Source organism: Henckelia pumila, chromosome 3 (genome assembly GCF_033568475.1).
Source record: "Henckelia pumila isolate YLH828 chromosome 3, ASM3356847v2, whole genome shotgun sequence".
NCBI classification, from domain to species: domain Eukaryota; kingdom Viridiplantae; phylum Streptophyta; class Magnoliopsida; order Lamiales; family Gesneriaceae; genus Henckelia; species Henckelia pumila.
The window spans coordinates 125,751,311-125,771,899 of NC_133122.1; the positions used below are offsets into that span (position 1 = coordinate 125,751,311).

A 20,589-nucleotide genomic window follows, 5' to 3' on the forward strand; every position below is an offset into this window, starting at 1 on the left:
TAAATGTCTTTTGCTTTAATTATGTGAAACTGTACTTCTTGGCTGTATTTGGATGGGAGGATATGGTGAATTTAATTTAAATCTTATAGGTAAATGCATTCAAATTGTTTGGTTAATATTCAAATTTGTGGATTTCAATCCCCTGACTTCATTTTAAGTTATTTTTTTAATCAAATCGAGGAATTTCAAATTTTCAATTGACGGGGTTATTTTGAACCTATACTTCCTAATCTATATTTCTGATGAAATATACTTTAATGCAAGACAACATTTATCTCAACGTATATTAGTGGCAGTGGATAAGTATTTTCTTATCAATTTGGCAAGATATATTTAATACAAATTATTAGCTTTTTTCCCTCTGAACTGAATTAGTTGAATCCGTCTAACACTTTGTTGGACGATGTTTTGTCCTATAATTCTCTTGTACCTTCTTATTATCTTATTCAACGTTTTGGTTTTCTCTCTTTAAGAGTTCTGTGAACATGCTGATGCATTTGGATAACTGATATTATGTACCAAATATTGAGAAAGGCTTACATTGCGAAGCCAACTGCATGTAAAACAAACAATTGAAATTAAGCCTTAGCCTACTATGGCTATGAATAATTATTTCTTCATTACTGAACTTTTTATCTCTACTACTGTTTAATTGTATTCTATGTTGAATGCTAGTCTGAAACTTGCAGTTTCAGGTTCAAACTATTAGACAAAGTTATCTTTCAAAACGTTCGTCAAGCCCGAGAGGTGATTAATTGGAAAAGAAGTTTGCTTGAAATGATGCGGGGCTGGAGCTTTTGGATGATGAGGAGCACATTTTCAGTATGCGGATTATGTATTTGTTTCCATTTTACTTTTCTTCTTTGATGTTTGATTTATTGTGTGATTCATAACCATGGCTTTGAAATTTTATTCTTGTTTGCTGCTATTGTTCAGCACATTCCCAGTCCTCCAAATGGATTTAGCATTCTGAGAGTTGGTTTGATCGCTGACTCCGGTTTGCGGCAGAAAGCATAGCGCACATGGCCGAGATGAACATGAAGAATTCGATTATTTGTTATATTTGAATGATTTTTGTTATATTTGAATGATTTATAATATTGAAATATTGTATATTAGATTGAATTTTCAAAAATTTTGAATATTGAGTGATTTATAATATTGAAAATTTGTGAATTAAATTTTATTTTTTTGTTTTTTATTTGAGAAAAGACAACGCTTTTTAAACGTTGTCATAGGTGGTTTTGTCTTTGTAAAGCACAACACTTTTAAAAACGTTGTGAAAAAGCGTTGTAAATGACCGTGTTGTAAACAGTTTGCTCAAAGACAAAGCATAAAAAGCGTTGTCGTTGCTAAAAAATACAACGCTTAAAAAAGCGTTGTCTTTTTTAGCAACGACAACGCTTTTTATGCATTGTCTTTGCTCAAAACGACAACGCTTTTTCCGCGTTGTATTTGACCATGGTCTTTCACAACACTGGCTACGACAACGCTTTTTGCGACAATAACAACGCGGAAAAAGCGTTGTCGTTTGCCATTTTCTTGAATTAATTGAATTACATGATTTTGATTTAATTTATAAAGCATGAATTACTTGATAAATATCTGCATTGTGCTATTATCTATTCTCGTATATCATTGAGATTTATGAGTACTCAGAGCAGAGTTTGGACACCGAGGTTATAAGATTGAGATTGAGTTTGAGATATTGTGTCCTAACCCTTTGATACCAGATGGCACCTCGACGATCTTTGAGAAGGAATCAAGCACCTTTGGTACCTCCTTCTACTGAGAATCCGCAACCAGTGGTTACTCCTCCAAATGATCAGGGTAGTACTGGAGTGGATCAGTTTGATGCAACCGCGACCCCTATGGAAATTCTATTGAAGAGATTTCGATCGTTCCGACCGCCTACCTTGACTGGTACCGAGAACTCCGTTGACTGTCAGAGTTGGCTAGAGGACATTGATCAGCTCTTCGATTCCCTCGACTATACCGATGACCTCAGAATCAGGTTAGTCATTCACCAGCTACAGGGTGTTGCTAAGAATTGGTGGACCACAACCAAGAGGACAAATGAGAATCGAGGCACCGTTTTCACTTGGAGTTTATTCAAGAATGAGTTCTACAAGAGGTTCTTTCCTGTCTCGTATCGTAAGGAAAAGGGTGCCGAACTTTGAGATTCACGATCACTGCAACAAGGACTTCGTTTTAACGTAAGTTTTGCTACGATCCTCGAACTTTGATTTTTGTTGGGTTGTCAGAATTTGATAATCTTCGAGTATATTGTTCTTGAGCTAGCATAGATCGTGTATTCGGAGTCGGTTCGGAAAAAGAACGAAGTTTGGATTTTATATGAATTTTTAGGCATAATTTCGAAAATGGGTTGTTGGATTTTGGTTGGATTTTGATTGTTTTATTGGTTTAGAAGATGATATGGGTTGTTTGGAGTTGTTTGATGATGTTGGAGATTTTTTGGTTTGACCATATATAGCCGTTATGCCGTCGAAATCGAATTTGGATTATCAGTTGTTTTGTTTCGGTTTGATTTTCGGGTTTGGTTTGAATTAGTAGATTGATATCGAATCCGTATATCCTTCATTTTCAGATTTGGATTGGAGTTTCGGGTTTGGATCGAGCTTGGGAGTTGAATCGATTTGAGAATTGAAGACGGTATATTGTTGAGCTTCTCCGTTTCGATTCGTTTTGATTCGATTGATTATTGATTTGAATTCGTTGTTGTTTTTTAGATTTGAATCCTCGACGAACTTGAAAGGTAAAAGACGACATTGAATATGAATGAGATTGAATACTCGAGTTCGATTGATTCTCGAGTCCCGAAAATCACATACTTCATGTTTATTTGTTGGTGTGAACTTGATTGATTATTTTGTTTAGCCGATTATTTGATTCGTTTTGAATATAGACGATTTAGGGAGCTATGTTGAAGTGGCTTTGGATTTTGAGTTTTTTCAAGTGCCAGAATACTTCTTATAGTTGCTCTGAAGTCTAGGGGTTTGAGTTGTGCGACATCCACCCCGAAAGGGAGTGTAGGTGGGTTGTTGTAATGACTTGGCCCTGGGATCCCAACCGAGTACCGATCGATATTTCGATTATCTGATTTGATAATCCCGAGTTTTGAAGTCATGCATATATTCACCCTCATTTGATTTATTGATGATGATTACATGTCTATATGAGGTGTTTATCTACTATTGCATGTCTGTCTCTTTTACTTAGAAATTATATTTCTAACCAGGTTATCCGGCTGTTGCTTTTGTTTGTATGTGTACTTGACAACAGGAGGATCAGGAGCTGGACCAAGTTGTTTGGGTTAGCTCGGGGTGAGATGATAGAAGTGAGACACCGTGTGTCGTAGGGTCATACCTTTTGGATTTGTATTATTTTTGATTAGTCAAACGAACCCTATCGTCGAACTTGTTACTGTATTTTTGGGCAAAACTTAGAATATGGCATGTTCTAATTATTGTTTATGTGTGTGCATGAGTTTAGAATTACCTTTGATTGTTTTTCCAGGCTTCTGCTCTCTTCTGCCCGTTTGGCCTGCGCGCGGGCGAGGCCTGCCCTCACGCACGTGCGAGCGATCCTGGAGGGCTCGGGAGTTTTTGCCCGCGCGCGCGCAAGCACTTCCCTCGCGCGGGCACGAGCAACTCGCGAACCCTCTGTCCGCGTAGCCTGCGCGCGCGCGAGGAGATGACCTCGCGCGCGCGCGAGGCTTTGTAAAAAAAAAAAATAATAATTTTGATTAATTTTCCGCGGCTCTTCGTTTTCGATTGTGTTTAATTATTCGAGAATAGAAGTTTAGAAACGGGGTCTCACATTGGGCAACTGAGACTCGGTCAATAGGACTTAATCGGCTTATAATGTAAGGCCTGACTCATGGCTAGAAATGAAGGATTAAGAATTCAAAATAAGGAATAATTAATATTTATGCTCAATCTAACTTCAACTCCCTTCATTCACAATTTCACACTTATTTTTTTCACTTCATTGATTTTTTTTCTTCATTCTTCAAAACTTCTTTCACAATTTTTTCTCTTTTCACAAATTTTTTCTACTACCTCTTTCTTAATTTTTTTTTTCTTTTCAAATCTTCCACCACACCATTCCATATTCACAAATAAAAACTAGGAGCATATAACATTTTAGCATTCAAATTACTCCCTTAAAGGTAGGAAATAGTGTTTAGGCTATTCAGGTAGTCAATGTAGGACCTTGAAATAATGACGAATGAGAGTTTTATCACACGTTTACATGTATGTCATTCGATGTTCAATAAGGCTCAAACAAGGTGCTAAGGATAACATATTAATCATTGGGTAGTTTGAAAGGCTCAAACGAATTCAAAAAAATTGCCTAATAATCATTTCTAATCACAGTTTTGTCCGTATTTTGCCTCGAAGAGTGTCCGAACTAGTTCTAGACAAGTCTCAATCTACAATTAAATCATATAAATATCAATCAGTGCAGAAAATATAATCATCCACATTAAAGATGATTTTCAAACAAATTCAGATTTTTCGTACCTCAATGTACTCATATACGTGTAGGCTCAACTGGACAACTAAGAATAAATAAATTCAATGAAAATTAGGCCCAAAAATCCAAAAAATGCCTCAATCATCTCTATTTTTGTATGTTTCAAAAATCAGATGCAAATATTACTCACAGAGTATATAGGAAATTGTCATTCAATTGGTTCCATTTTTTTTTCAAAAAATATTTGTTAAATAGGTAGACAATCATGGATTTCAGTTATAGCACAAAATTATTATTTTTTTCATCAGCCATGCATCCAATTCTTTATTGACTCATTTCAAATCAACTCAACAAAAACAACAACTAAACTCAACAAAAATTTTGTCTATGAAGCACAATACAATTCAAATAAACAACAATCAACCTAATCAACTATCAACCAAACAACAATATCGGACACTGATTTACCCCCCCAAACTTAATGTAATCATTGTTCCTAATGATTAAAAATAATAAAAAGAACAAGGTACTCATACCTTCGACACCGAGCATCAGGACTCGGCGTCATCATCATTATCTCCATGGAAAGAAGGTGCAGCATCATCAGTATCATCAGGCGACCACTGTGGAGGAGGTGGATAAGGCACAACTGTGGGAGGATAATTCTGGGCGAGAGCTGCAGTGAACTCATTCAAGTATGTCATATGTGCTCGCATCATCTTCCACTGCTTCTTCATCTAAGCAAGCACGGCCTTAGAATCATCACGAGTAGAATACTCAGTGGCCGGATGCGACGGTAGTGACATAGGTCCTTCCAAATGGGGAGGTGCTGGCTCAAAGTGTGGTAGTGGCTCAGAGGGCTGCGGTGGTTCAGCTGCCTGTTCAGAAGTACTGGCCGCCTTCTTCTTCTTATCCCGTCTCAGTGCACCAGTAATTTTTATAGGACCTCGAATCGAAAGAAGCTGCTCCATATCATCCCACACAACACCGGCTAACCGGCAAAGTTGAGTAATCAAGGACGAGTGGGGTAGACTAATGGTCGATGAACCCCTAACTGCAGCAATAATAGAATCCTGAATCACCCTTCCAGCATCAACATATTTTCCCGTTACAATGCAGTACACAAGACCAGATCTAACCTTAGTCACATCGTATGTATGCCCAAATGGCAACATCCTGGCAGCCACAAACTCATGCCAATTATTTGCTTCTCTTCTAAGAAAGATGGATGAAAATGTAACAGCTTCATCCTTCGCATTCCTCTTCCATTCCGCCCCATCATGACACAAAGTCTGAAGTACAAGATTATCTGGAAATGGATCATATTTGAATACCTGATACTCATCCTCGTCAATGTCCAAGTCCGGCATGCAATAGAGACTATTAATCGTACTCCTATCAAAAGCCACCAATTTTTTCTCGAACTCGAACTTTCAGATTCACATCTTTGACCATCAAATTTGCATACAACTCATGAATCAACGATATAACAGCATCTGGCGGACTCCTGAAAAATGTCTCCCAACCTCTTCTCTCAGCTTCAATTAAAGCCGGAGCATCACACTCTCTCAAGCTCATTCCCCTTTCTTTTTGCATCCCTTTCTCCATCACATCAATGTAGTACTCCTCTGCTGTGGCATTCCAAAATCTGTGTCGATCATACGGGGCAGCAGAGGATGAAGAAAGTGCTCCCTTTCCTTTGGTTTTCGGTGGAATTGTAACTCAATAATTCAACTCAAATCAAATGCCTCAAACAATGCACTAAACTCCAAACAATTCCAGCAACGTTCAAACACAACTTTAACCCAAGCAATTCAACAAAAACTTGGTATACACGAAGTCAATGATATCGAAATTCACTGGCATCAAACGTTATTCACACCACAATTCAAACAACCCAACAGCCTCAAATCACAAAATTTAACACGGCTCAAATGTAGTAGAGAAAATTTCAGCTTTTTTACCGTTCAAAAAGAAAACTTCCCAAACCCTCCAAGATCTTCACGAGATCGCTGTTTTTGGACCACTGTACATTGTGAGAATGGAGAAATCACACATTGAAATATGAGATGCTCGCACTTTGATGAAGATGAAATCCACAAAATTTAGTAATTTGTTGATCAAGGATGTAGAGGAGATATCGTGATACCAGTGTGAGGGAGACTGTGATGAACAAAGCATACTGAGAATCTAATCTGTAAAGGAATTTATATGGCGTGGATTGTGCGTCATTGAATTAGCGCAATAGCGCTTGTAGCTGCACCCTTCCGGAGCGCGATAGCACTTGGTTCTGCGCTGTTGGATTGCGCGATAGCGCATGATTTAGCGCGGCTGAGTTGCTCGATAGCGCTTGAGTGTGAGCGGTTCCGAAGCGCGATAGCGCATGGTTTTTGTGCGCTTAGGGAGCGCGATAGTGCATGGTATTTCGCACTGGAAGCGTAGAGGCGAGGCGGGCGTGGGAGAGTCATGAGCGAGCGCGCACAAGCTTCTGCCACAATCTCTAAATTCTTGAAAAAAAATTCAACAATTTTATAAAATCAGGCTTCCAAAATTCCCAATAATAATTCACAAATCATAAATTAACTAATTAACAAAAATGAAAATTAAAGAATAAAATAAAAAAAAATGAAATAAAAATAAAATAACACAAAAATTTTGGGTTGCCTCCCAAAAAAGCGCTTGGTTTAGAGTCGTCAGCCTGACTATCATCGGTCTTAGGTCTTCCCTTTCTCTTTCACTCGCCAAATAAATTCTACGAACCGCCTTTTAAATTTTTCTTTCTTTTTCTTCGTGGCCTTCTTCGTTGGTAAATTTGGCGTGTTCTTCTTTGATTCAACCTCAATATTGGCTCTTTGACATCCCTCTAGCTTTACAACTGGCTTAATTAAGCACAATTATTTTATGGGTGGATTGGGTGCTTTCGTAAATAGATTGAAAATCACTCGTTCGTATTCCACACCCAATGACAATTCACCCTTCTTCACTTCAATTTTGGCATCCGCCGTAGCTAAAAATGGTCTCCCAAAAATAAGTGGAGCATTTCATTGTCCAAGATCACAAAATCCGCTGGGAAGATAAATTTATCCACCTTGACTAGCACATCTTCAACAATACCCAATGGATATGTGATGCTCCGATCCGCCAACTGCAATGAAATCATAGTTGATTTCATCTCTCCCAACTCCAAGGCCCTGTAAATAGATAATGACATTAAATTAATACTGGCCCCTAAATCACAAAGTGCAGTAGTAAAATGAGAACCACCAATAGAACAAGGAATAGTAAAACTCACTGGATCCTTAAGCTTTTGTGGCATCTTCTTTTGTAGCACCGCACTGCACTCTTATGTTAGATTAACCACCTCGTTCTCTAGCAGCTTCCTTTTATTGGACATCACCTCCTTGATGAACTTTGCATAATTCGGCATTTGCTCCGAAGCATCAGCAAAGGGGATGTTGATATGAATTTTCTTGAAAATCTCCAAAAATTTGGAGAACTGCTCATTCAATACTTTCTTCTTGAACCTCTGCGGGTAGGGGAGTGGAGGCATATACATCGGTTTCTCTTCAAGTTCAGGCTTCTTCTCTTCAACCGCTTTCTCTTTCTCTACATCTGCTGCAGGTTCTTGGACTCCAACTTCTTTCTCACTCCTCAACTCTATGGCATTACACTGCTCCTTTGGATTTACCTCAGTGTTGCTCGAAAACTGGCCTCTGTTATTATCCTTCAGTGCGTTCGCCAACTGCCCAATGCTAGTCTCCATGGATTGCAATACAACGCCCATGTTAGCCATGTGCGTCTCCAAGCTATCCAGGCGAGTCTCAGTCCTCGCCATTCTTTTACCAAATTCCTGCACAAAAGTACTAACCACATCTTCCAAAGAAGGCTTACCCTCATCCTTGTTTGTATTGAACCCCGAAGGAGGATTCAACACATTCTTGTTGTTAGCATAAGAAAATTTTTTATGATTACGCAAGCTAGGATGGTAAGTATTAGGGACAAGGTTACCTCGATAGCCTCCATAACCTCTTTGATTGATGTACTGGGCTTGTTCATGATAGTGAGATTCATCCACCGCACCCGGAACACCTGCTGATTCTGCAACACTAACTTTATTCAACGCAGCTACATGTGTTGTCAGTGCAGATAATTGAGCAGTGATAGATGTGAGAGGATCCACTGCATACACGCCAACTGGCTTCTTGACTCCCATACGCTCAGATGGCCATTGAAAACTATTGATCGTCATCTGTTCCAGCATATCGAGTGCCAGATTTCAAATAAATATTACAAATCAATTATTGATCAGATCATTGAAAAGAAAATCAATTCTAGAAAAATAATTAATCTAGAAGAAACTCAATTCAATAAAATCAAAAATTCATGAAAGTTTCTACACCAGGTTCCATCCGACCTCTAGACTATAAAAATTAGTTCATAATAAAATTCTGACTAAAACAAATCATATTCAGAAAATTTAACATCAAATTAGAATTTAATAAATAAAATAAAGAAAACAAATCCGTCGATGCGATGCCCTATCCGGTCTATCGATCTCCGTCTTCAATCAAGCTCCAGATTCTCCAGAAAATTCACGATCAATTCTCTGATTTTGTTCTGATATGCGTACGTATTGTGTGTGTATTGTGGCGGCTCCCCTCCAATTGTCTGATAAGAAATCCCTTTTATAACGTCACACTTAAAGCCCACTCAAAAGCCCAAGAGAATAAAAACTTTCCTTCCCGACAATTTTAAAATCCATGAAATCTCGTCACGTGCGGGCGCTCCAAATATCCAGGCGGCCGCGCATAAGTCTCTGCCTTAATCTCAAATCTCACGGAAAGCTGCGCGTTTGCGCTTGTTTCTCATCTCTTTAGCGCTTAAAGTAGCGCTGACCATAAGGCCCACTAAGAAAGCCCATTTCCTTCTCTTCTTTTCCTGTTCGTTTTCTTTCTTCTGTCTTCTTTTAATTCTTTTATCTTCTCAAATTCTTATTTTCCTCTTCTTTTTCATAAAATCACCATAATTTCCTACAAACACAAAAACAACAAACTAACGCATAAATCTGCCCGAAACAAACAATTAACAATTAAAATCATATATAAATTAAGTGTATAAAATACACTTATCACTTGTTTGTATTTGCTCAATTGAGGTAGCAATGCATGTTATATTATGGTTTGGAGTTGTATTTGGAATTTGAGTTGAACTAGGAAGTAAGAGCAACTGTTGTTTCTTTCAGTTCAGAGTTGGTTTCGCTCGAGCGGAAGGATTTTACCGCTCGAGCGAGGTGTTATTTTTTTGAGGCAGAATTTTCCTCGCTCGAGCGGACGATTTATACCGCTCGAGCGATGGCTTTTGTTGCCTCTCGGGCAGAAGTTTGCCCACTTTCTGTGAAATATTCCGATGTTACCCCCCAAGTAACGTAGCAACCTGAAATAGTTTCACTTCTACTCTTGAGTAGCCTAAGTTACCCCTCAAGTAACGCGTAGAATTATTAGGTAGGACACGGTTTTCCATTGATTTTTTTACCTCGCGCTTGGTTGGTTGTTGGTGTCTTACATCTACTCAGCTCCACCTTTAAAGGTATTCAAGGCTTCTCGCGTTTCCTCTGTATGGTTATTCATCTCAGCTTTGAATAAAGATTAGCTAGACTCTGATTGCCATTCTTATTTACCGCAGCATAAACAAAATGGGTGGATTGGAAATTTCTCTTTTGGAGCAAGCTATATCACTTTACCTTGGTAATTCCATTTCGTGACAACTATTATATATCGAGTGTCTTTTGTAAGTTGTGCAAGATTATATTTTTTTTGGTGTAATTTTGTTTAAAATCCTTGTTTATATGAATGATAGACGGACATATCAAGCTTTGTTTGGGACGCTTACGCTGGACATTGTCCTTCTAAAGCTTCTCTAGGTTTCATGTTTGTAGATCCGACTTGTATTTGAAAATTATATGGTAACAATGGCATCAATAGGTTTGATCTATGGCTAGATTTATGAAGTATCACATACACTACAAAAAAAAAAACCATTGATTTAGCCACGGTTTTAAAAAAACCATAGTTAAATAGCCACGGTTTGAAGCTACCGTGGTTAATTTAGCCACTGTTTTAGAAAATCGTGGTTAATTAACCACATAGCCACGGTTTTAAAAAACCGTGGTTGAATAACCACGGTTTTTCTAAACCGTGGTCAATTTAGCCACGGTTTGAAAAAACCGTGGTTAATTAGCCACGGTTTTCGAAAACCATGGCTAATTTAACCACTATTTTTTAAAACCGTGATTGATTAGCCACGGTTTTTGAAAGCCGTGGCTAAATTTAGCCATGGTTTTTTTAAATCCGTGGATAAATAACCACGGCTTTAAAAAACCGTGGCTAAGTACCTACGGTTTAAAAAAAATCGTTGCTAAATTAGCCACGGTTTTTATAACCGTGGTTGAATAACCACAGTTTTATTTAAATCGTGGCTAAAAATAGCCACGGTTTGAAAAAACCATGGTTAATTGTAGCCACGGTTTAAAATAACCGTTGCTAAGTTAACCACGGTTTTTTAAAACCGTGGTTAGTTAACTACGATTTTTTTAAAAACCGTGGTTATGTATTTAACCATGATTTTTAAAAAACAATTGTTATTAAATTAACCAAGGTTTTTACAAAACCGTGGCTAAAATTAGCCATGGTTTTAATAAAACCGAGGTTAACCAATCACGATTTTAATAAAACCTTGGTTATTTATTGATTGCTTTTAAGATTTTCTCTAAAATTAATTGATTGCTTATTTATTTATTTATTTATTTATTATATAAATAAAAATTTTAAAGTGTAAATAACACTCTCCTTATTATTATTATTTTTATTATTATTACAAAAAATTCATCCAAATAAAAAACTTATCGAATATATTATTGTTATTGAGTAATTATTTTATATAATTATTGTCAAAATTATTATTACAAACATTAAATTATTATTATTATTCCTAATTTATTTAATGAAAATGCCATGTCTCAAAAAGTAAAAAATCTTGTTAATGAATGTTCCACTGTATTTATTATTTTATGAACCTAAAATTTATTTTGGTATACGAATTATTGATGAAATGTTAAATTGGTATATGCAGTATTGAAAATTGCTTAATTTTGTTTATAAAAAATTTATTAATTACATTATTTTGTTTTCAAAGTTATTTATTGATTAATTTTAAAGATATCATATTTATTTAAATTATATCATGATAAATATTATTTTCAACTCAAATTATATAAGAACAAATATTGAATATATCGATGAAAATATAATAAAATATAAATATATGTAACCAAAATTTGTAGTGATAGTTTAGTGTTACTTCTAGTGTGATGGATATGCGTGTTTATGTATGTTATGTGTATTCTTATTTTGCAAAGCTAGGTTTGCTTTTGGCTTCTTCATTGTCATTCGTTTCAGCTTTTAATATGATTGTTACCGTTTCATGTTCACTTAGCATCTCATGGCTTCATGTGCAGGATATTGGAGGGGCACAAAGGTACCTTCACTCATATTAAGCATAAGAAGGTACAAATAATAAAGTTGATCAGATTTCCAATCACTTAAAATTAGGCTTTTGGAGCTTATTCTTTTTATTTGTTTTGGTCAAGTGAGTATTTATTATGTTGCATAGTCTACATAAAAGATTAAATTTGGTAAAGTACTCCTTCATCTAGATTTTATGTTTTCTTATACTATATTAATTTTGTTTCCACAAAATGATTCCTCAAGATAATGTTTATGACCTTGTGGAGATCATCATTTTGTTGCAGTATATATGTTAATGGAATCTGGAGCAATAAACATCCAGGTTTTCTCTTACTATTCATGATTTTTGCCTAAATGACAAAAGCGATCATGCACCTTGGAAGCTGGTATTACTCAATTTACTGATATTCACTGTACTGAAATATTTCGCTACCACTATTATCTAATTTTTAACTAATTTGATTGTTAAGGTGCTTGGTTATTATCGCTCTAAAAAGGTTCCAAGAATGTTCTCTTCAAAAGCAGTGAAGTTAAATTTAGATGTTGTTAAACCAGACCCGTCAATTCCTCTAGAAGAGAATAGGTATGCTTTGTCACCCATTCTGTTGTTTTTCTCTCAAGTCAAATTTCTAGGGTTTGATTAGTTCTCTATTGTTGCTTTAATAATTTTTTTAGGGAAAATAAGTTTTTTGGTCCAGTAATTTTAACCCCTTTGGGTTTTGGTCCATTAACTTTTTCGATGTGGATTTTGGTACACTAACTTTGCATTTTCAGTGATTTTTGGTCCAACTGCATACGTGTCAGTTTTTTATTGGTCCACGTCATCATTTGGGACAAATCAGAAATTGACACGTATGCAGTTGGACCAAAAAATACTGAAAATGCAAAGTAAGTGTACCAAAACCCACATCGAAAAAATTAATGGACCAAAATCAAAACATGGACAAGTTAATGTACCAAAAAACTTATTTTCCTTTTTTTTTTTATAATCTATGAATGTAAAAGATAGAAAGAAGATGAAGGGAGAGGAAGGATTGGGATGGGGGAGGATGAGGCATCCCCTACCACATTAAATTTTAATTGTCGCAAGAGCTTTTCTGTTGATTTTCTTTTTGTGTTCAAATGATAAATGCATACAAAATATTGGCCTCTCCATCTTGTGATCACAAATTTTTATTAAAGCTCCTAAGAAATGTAAGTTGCATGTGGTGATCTGCAAATGTGTCTTCATTCACATGGAATTTAGATCATTTCAGTACGATGGACCAATAGAACTCTTTATAAATTATATGTAAAGTGAATGTGGAAGAAGGGTACAAAAGTGTAGCTAAAATAGAGATAGCAGTCACACTGTTTGTAATCAGTTGAACCTTTTGAGTTCAGCTAGCTTTGTTATTTGGATTGTTAGTGCAGTTTTTTTTTTTTTTTTTCCTTCTGATCTTTTGTATTTATGGTCAAGGATTGATTATCTTGCAAAATCAATAGTTTGTGCTTCCAATCCCTTAGCTGGACCCTCAAGTTTATCCTTTTGAAAATGACACAAGCATAGCATTCTCAAATATTTTTTCCGTCTACAATTGGTTTGATATTGTTGTCGATCATTAAAAGGCGTTCTATGAATTTGGATATTGACAAATGATGGACCCCTTTTTCTCTTAATCTTCATACAGGTTTTCATACCATAATATTGAACTAGCATAGCTTTTGTCGCTCTTGTTGAAGTGTGATTCGAATAATCCTTGGTAGCTGTAGGTTTTGAAAGGTGCTAAACTTCGGTTCTTTATATTTTTAATTGTTGCTAAATTGTGTTTTGGTTTTTTAAACTTTTTGTATTTTGGTTCTTAAATATGCTTCTTTTTTTTATATTGTTGAGTGTGGGAATTCTTAGTTGATTTTACAGTCAGAAGAAAAATATGGATGCGACTTTCATGAAGAATCTCTATTTAGAAAAAAAAGATCGATGTCGTTTCAAGTTTATCAAGATATTAGCATAGTTCTATTTTCAAGTGTGGATGATTAGGATTCAAATTTTGAATATTGAGTTATTTACAATATTGAAAAATTGTATATTATATTTTATTTTTAAATTTCAAATTTTGAGTAATTTATAATATAGGAAATTGTAATATTTTTAATTTTATACGTGAAAAAGACAAGGGTGAAAAATCGTTATTAAAAGGGTTTTTAAAACTGATGTTAAGGGTCCTGTAGTTAAAAGTGCGTTAAAAAGACAGCAGTTTTTCATCGTTGTCTTTATGAGCCAACGACAACGATTTTTCACCATTGTAAAACCTTTGTCGTTGGCTCACAAAGACAACGGTTTGATTGCACTTTTAACAACAGAGCTTTTAACATCGGTTTCAGACCCCCTTTAATTTAACAATGTTTTCTCACCCTTGTCTATTAGTTTTTTGTTGTAGTGGCGGATATTGAAGGGAATATTTATTTCTTAAACATCTTCAAAGTTTTGAAAGATTTATTTAAGTATTTTGTTTTTCTTGAACTTGAAGTTTTTAAATTGATTGAGATATTTTTAAATAGGGAAATATTTTATACTCAGTTGATTTATTTACTTGATTAATTGATATGAGATATTATGTATTTATCATAATATATTTTGATCTCCTAACTTATCAATGTTTCCTTATCTTGGCAGATTCAAGTTTGGATTAAGGAAACAAGATCAAGCTATTTTGAACATAAGGCTTACACGCTTAAAAGGAAACAATATCAAGAGATCTCAAAGGGCTATAAGCGTGAGAAGCTTGAGCAGAAGAGAGAGCTTAAGTGTGAGAAAATATAAAGAGATTTCTGAAGGATAATCTGAAGTTCTTCTTTACAGCCGTTGTAGCTGATTTTGCCTTGAAGATTTGAGAGCATTGAAGAATTGGTCAAAGGCTCATGTTGCTCTCATATTTTGGCATCAATGATCAACTCCAATCCGTTTATTGAGTTTTCTTGTTCTACTTTCAGTAGAAGTTTAAGGAGTTGTTTTTGTTTGTTTTTATTATTTATTTTCTCACTTGTTTTGAGAAAATTAAGTTTTTACGTGTTCACTAGTATTAGGGTTTTTGTAAGACGATTTACAAATTTTCTAGTGAAGCTTTTTGCTCTGAGGCACTGCACGAGTACTTTGTACTTGTGCTTAATTATTCATGTGTGTTTATTTATTTGTTAACGTTTTATTTACGTTTTTTAATATTTCCGCTGCATGTTATGTCAGATGTTGCCAAAATCTAGTGACAACATCTGAATCTGATATTTTTCACACTACAATATTCCTTACAAAAGACTAGTTCATTGACTTCAATAGACTGTCCAGTGGAGTAACACTTGTTCAGTTGTCCATCTTTATTCAGTTGAGTTACTTATTCTTTTATATTTGTCCGTAATTATTTTGTTTAACACAAGAACTCGATAATGAATTCTCCAACAGTCACATATCGTTAATCATGTCAATTTGAGTCTTTTTTATTTGCAAAGTATTAATGTGCACTACACGTACACCACAATCATATCGGAGCCCACGTCAAGGCCACAAGAAACGAGTTCATGTATGTCGCGCAATTGACCCAAGATGAACTTGTCTTTGAAAAACTAAGAGCATCCACAATGCTATCACCTTATTAACACAATAATTTTCTTCACATCATCAAAAATTGTAGGCCCCACTGTTAATAACACATATTTTTTTTCACCCACAATTCTTTTAATATTAGCACTCATTATTTATGGGTCTCACATTTTACTCAATAATAAAAAAATATTTTATATTAAATAAATATATTTTAAAATATTTAAATTATAATTAATTTTCGAAATAATAATATTAATTTTTTATCTTTAATTTTATTAATTTAAAATACTAATAAAATTATTTTAATGTATTATTTAATTCAATTATAAAAAATTTAATATATAATAAATATTCAAAATCAATCAATTGAAAAAAACTTGTACACGTTTCATAAAATAATATTATTAAAAAAATTTTATTTTAAAAAAACCAACATGTGGGGCCCACACCAAATAAAAAAAATAAAAAAATAGAGAGGCGAACGTTCAAAAGTCTGAACGTCCACCTCTCTCTCTCAATTATTAATGGCCAGCCACAATGGCCAATAATGGAGAGAGGCACACCCATTTAACAGCATTGAGCGAGTTCTTGATAAGCTCTATTAAAAAAATCTTCAAAAAGAAGACAAAGCACAAAGCTCAAAATTTGTTTGATAATCAATAATTTTATATTCTTTACGATTCTGACCTGTAACGCAATTTATCCATCATCACGTGGTTCACATTTAATTAAATTTTGTACAAAAAACCTCAGTTTACATGTAACATTACCCTATTTAAAATATGTTTTGACTTTAGACATTAGAATTCTCATAATAATTTTTCCCCCCCTACTCTAGTACATCAGTACTGTAGTACTGTTGCAACGTTTACTAAATTATATTGTGAGAAGAGTTGCTAATTGGAATTTTCGGTCCTTATATATTGCATTTATTTAATTATAGTGTGTTAATTTGTTTAAAGAGCTTTCTAATCAGAAGCGTTTTTTTCTTTCTGAAAAATAAAGATAAAAAAGAAAAAAAAATCAATGTTTCGACAGATAAAATCTTTAATGGAAAAAAAACTTCTCTTCATTTATATTTCGAAATCTTGTTTCACATAACTTTATCAAAATTAAGATTGATTCTAATTTTTTTATATAAAAAAAAATAAACTCATTTCACTGTTCGAAAGAGCGCGCATGTTAATTGAGTTAGAAATTGTTATAGAAGACTTGGATTATTTGTATTTAATTAAGCCTTTAGTTTTGTCAAACTTGATAGTTAATAATTCATTGTGCATGCATGGCCTATAAAAGCTCAAAGATGATCCGTTTATATATCATCAAAATCAAACTGATAATTAGCCAACAGAAAAGAATATATGGAAGCCCTATACTCGGTTCAAAAGGTAGCTATCTATCCAACTGTAGAAACGTTAGGGAGAATATAATTTCATATATTCAGAAATTAGATACAATGTATGTTTATATACAACCTCATAAGATAAAGATAAAAGGAAACAAATATATAAAAGTAATTTATTATATTTTAATTTTATGTGATTTTTCAGGCTCCGGTGGCAGGGAAATTAAAGGAGCCAAAGATTGGCTACATGGAAGATCATGATCATGAGGATTTAGAATCCATTGGTGTGATAGAAGCATACGATGAGAATCGTGTGACGAATACACTGAGTAAATATCATGATTATCTTGCAGGAAGAGCAAGTTATCATCTAGGCGAGTAATTAATAATGTGAATGTTTAATTAGTTTATGCAAATGTTTTTGTGTTTTAGTTTTTTATTAATTTAATTTAAAGTCAGCCCTAGAGATCAAATTAAACAGATCGAATTAATAAACCAACATAATCATTATTATTAAACTTTTAAACCATAAAAAAGTGTTTGATCGCTATAGATACCATCATTACATTCTAATTAACTGCATGCAGTATCATTAATTTAAACCTTATTAGGTTTTCCAGCAAACCAAAATTGCCACCATTACATGGACCTCTCCCCGTTTCTCGAGTTCTCCTTAAACAATATCGGAGATCCGTTCAAGGATAGTCATTACGGTTTGCACTCAAAGAAGTTCGAGAGAGGCGTTTTAGATTGGTTTGCTCGACTATGGGGTCTCGGAAAGGATGAGTATTGGGGTTACATAACCAATGGAGGGACTGAAGGGAATCTTCAAGGCCTTCTGCTCGGGTACGTACGTACGTGCCATATATATATAACACAGAATAAACCTTGATATATATATATATATATATATAACATAACATATTTGTTAATCTTGATGCATGCATGCAGGAGAGAATTGTTGCCAAATGGGATTTTGTATTCATCATCAGATTCACACTATTCCATATTCAAGGTGGCTCGAATGTACCGAATGGATTGGGAAAGAATAGAAGCATTGAACTCTGGGGAGATGGATTGTGCAGATCTTAAAGATAGACTTCTTTGCAACAAAGACAAACCTGCCATTATCAATGTTAACATAGGTATATATAACGTTGTTCTTTCAATGCATGTTTACTAATCGTCTCGAGCATGATTCGAACTTGTATCATACGCATGCAGGTACTACATTTAAAGGGGGTGTAGACAATCTTGAGCTTGTTATAAAGACTCTTGAACAATGTGGCTTCTCACAAAACCAATATTACATTCACTGTGATGCAGCTTTATTTGGCTTGGTTATCCCCTTCCTCAAGCAGGTAACATTTACTTAACCTAGCTCGTTTGAGAAAAAAATGTAGATGTAGCCACCAGAAAGTAACTGCTATATATACGTTAAAATGATTGGGAAAATTTCCTCTTATTTGTAATTTTTCCACTTTTTGTCTAACAATGAAATTGGAATTTTTTTTTTTTTAATTTCGTATATTAGTCACTTTGCGATTTTGGTCCTCTATATTTTCAGATTTCAGTTTTGGTACGCTAACTTTATTTTTTTGGCAATTTTAGTCTTTTTTTTTCTGATGTGGCACCAATACATTCTGACGTAGAGATGACGTGTCAAGTGCCACGTAAACATTTTCAAATAAAAATTAAAGGATGAAATTATAAAAAATGACTAAAACTGAAATATGAAAGCATTGTTCTAAAAAATGAGATTAAACAGGATTAAACATGAAACGTGATGAAAACGCTAAGATTTAGGTAAAATTGAGAAAAAAGGTCAACTCTAAGTTGACCATATTAAACGTGATTAAACATGTTTAATCGAGATTAAACATTATTTTTGTAAAAAAAAAATATTTTTTATTTTTTTAGATAAATTATATCAATTTAAAAAGTTCAAAATATATAAAACCATTTTCTTAAAAATCAAATAAATAAATCCGGTCATATAATTTTCAAAACCTTTTTCTTCAAAATTCTTGTTTTCTGGGTAATGTTTAAAATTTTTGATGCAGTCTAACTATAGATATTGCTAAAAATTATAGTTTTGATATTTTTTGCTTTTAAAAATTTGAGAAATTATTTGTTACTATTAAATTTATTATATATGTGTGTTATTTAGCCTATATATTGGTAATATATAATTAAAATTTTTAATATAAGCTTGAAACGTTTTTCCACGTTTAAACTTGTATTAAACTTGTGAAACTTGAAACTTGCAACTTGATCTTGACGTTTCACCGTGTTTCGCGTTTTTAGAACCTTGTATGAAAGTATAGAGGATCGAAATCGCAAAGTGACAAACATAAAAAATGAAAATTGCAGTTTTTTCCAATGAAAATTTCATTTTTAGTGAGGTAACTTGCACTTTTTTTATTTTTCCGTCAGCCGAAAAATATTGCTTATGTGGCGGTCATGGATGCTAACACGAATTTTGGAAAGACACATGATAATCTTTTTTTAAAAAATCAAGACACAGATGCATGATTCCTTTTAAAAATCTATGTTAGCATCCGTCGGTCACATAAGCTATTTTCGAAGACAGATGTGATAGATTCCCAATAAAAAAATCAGAAATAGAAAAAATAAAAAGTTTAACATGCAACTTACAGACTACAAATATATACAATTCACCATTAATGGGACCAAAAATATGAAAAAAACATACCCACTTACAAGACTAGAGATGCAAATTTACCGTTAAAAAATACAAATTATAGGGCAAAAAATTGTCATCATTCCAAACTTATTCCCTAAACTTTGGTATTTTAATCTACACAAATAGGGGCCCAACTACAACTTCCAGATGCCTATTGGAAGTTTGTCCATTTCAGGCCACAAGTTTTTAGGCTCCCCGATGCCCTGTGGTGTTCTTCTCGCAAGGAAGAAATATATCAACCTTCTCTCACAAAGCGTTGAATACATTGCCTCTGTCGACACGACAATCAGCGGGAGCCGGAACGGGCATGCTCCCGTGTTCATGTGGTACAGTTTGAGCATAAAGGGTCATATAGGTGTGGAACAAGACGCACAAAGGTGTGTGATGTATGCTCGTCACCTGAGAGATCGTCTCAAGAGCGAAGGAATAAGTTCGATGCTTAATGAAACAAGCTTCGTCGTTGTTCTCGAACGTCCTTTGGACCAAGAGTTTGTTTGTTCATGGAAACTTCAATGTCATGGAGACTTGGCACATGTGGTGGTGATGCCTCATGTAACTAAACAAATGTTGGATCTATTCCTCGACGATCTTTTGCGGAGACGTAAGTTTTGGTATGGATGTGGGGAGGCTGAGCCTCCTTGTCTCGCTAAGGAAATTGGGGTTCCCAACTGTGAATGTCCAGTTCATGGAAAAGAGAAGAAATTGCATTGATGTGTTATTTTGCATGACTTTATATAATAAGCACCCCTCACGCAGCTGTTGAATAACGAATAAATTAATTTGTACGCAGTCAAATTAAACTTATATATGCTTAGTGACTTTCAGGTAATTAAAGGCTTTATTTATTGGGTTTCAATCTTCAAAATCAGAATTAATGTACTAAGATTAAGATATACGCTAATCATCAAGAGCATCGATCATTATAAAAGGTCGTGTT

At 34.4% G+C, this 20,589-nt stretch overlaps 1 protein-coding gene across 1 annotated transcript; it reads left to right on the forward strand.

Annotated features, from left to right (window-relative positions):
- Positions 1–10,192: 10,192 nt before the first annotated feature.
- Positions 10,193–20,363, forward strand: LOC140889441 (histidine decarboxylase-like). Its single transcript, XM_073297158.1, has 10 exons — positions 10,193–10,244; positions 11,955–12,033; positions 12,346–12,409; positions 12,494–12,606; positions 14,680–14,812; positions 17,151–17,319; positions 17,557–17,791; positions 17,897–18,090; positions 18,170–18,306; positions 19,779–20,363. Exons 1-10 carry the CDS (start codon positions 10,193–10,195, stop codon positions 20,361–20,363), a joined length of 1,761 nt encoding a protein of 586 aa, XP_073153259.1.
- The last annotated feature ends 226 nt before the right edge of the window (positions 20,364–20,589 follow it).

Excerpts from the sequence above, each read along its gene's own strand:
- LOC140889441 (XM_073297158.1), top strand. The coding sequence starts at position 10,193 with ATGGGTGGATTGGAAATTTCTCTTTTGGAGCAAGCTATATCACTTTAC. Across the intron at positions 12,034-12,345 it reads GATATTGGAGGGGCACAAAG|GTTTTCTCTTACTATTCATG; the intron begins GTACCTTCACTC and ends ATAAACATCCAG. Across the intron at positions 18,091-18,169 it reads CATTATCAATGTTAACATAG|GTACTACATTTAAAGGGGGT; the intron begins GTATATATAACG and ends ATACGCATGCAG.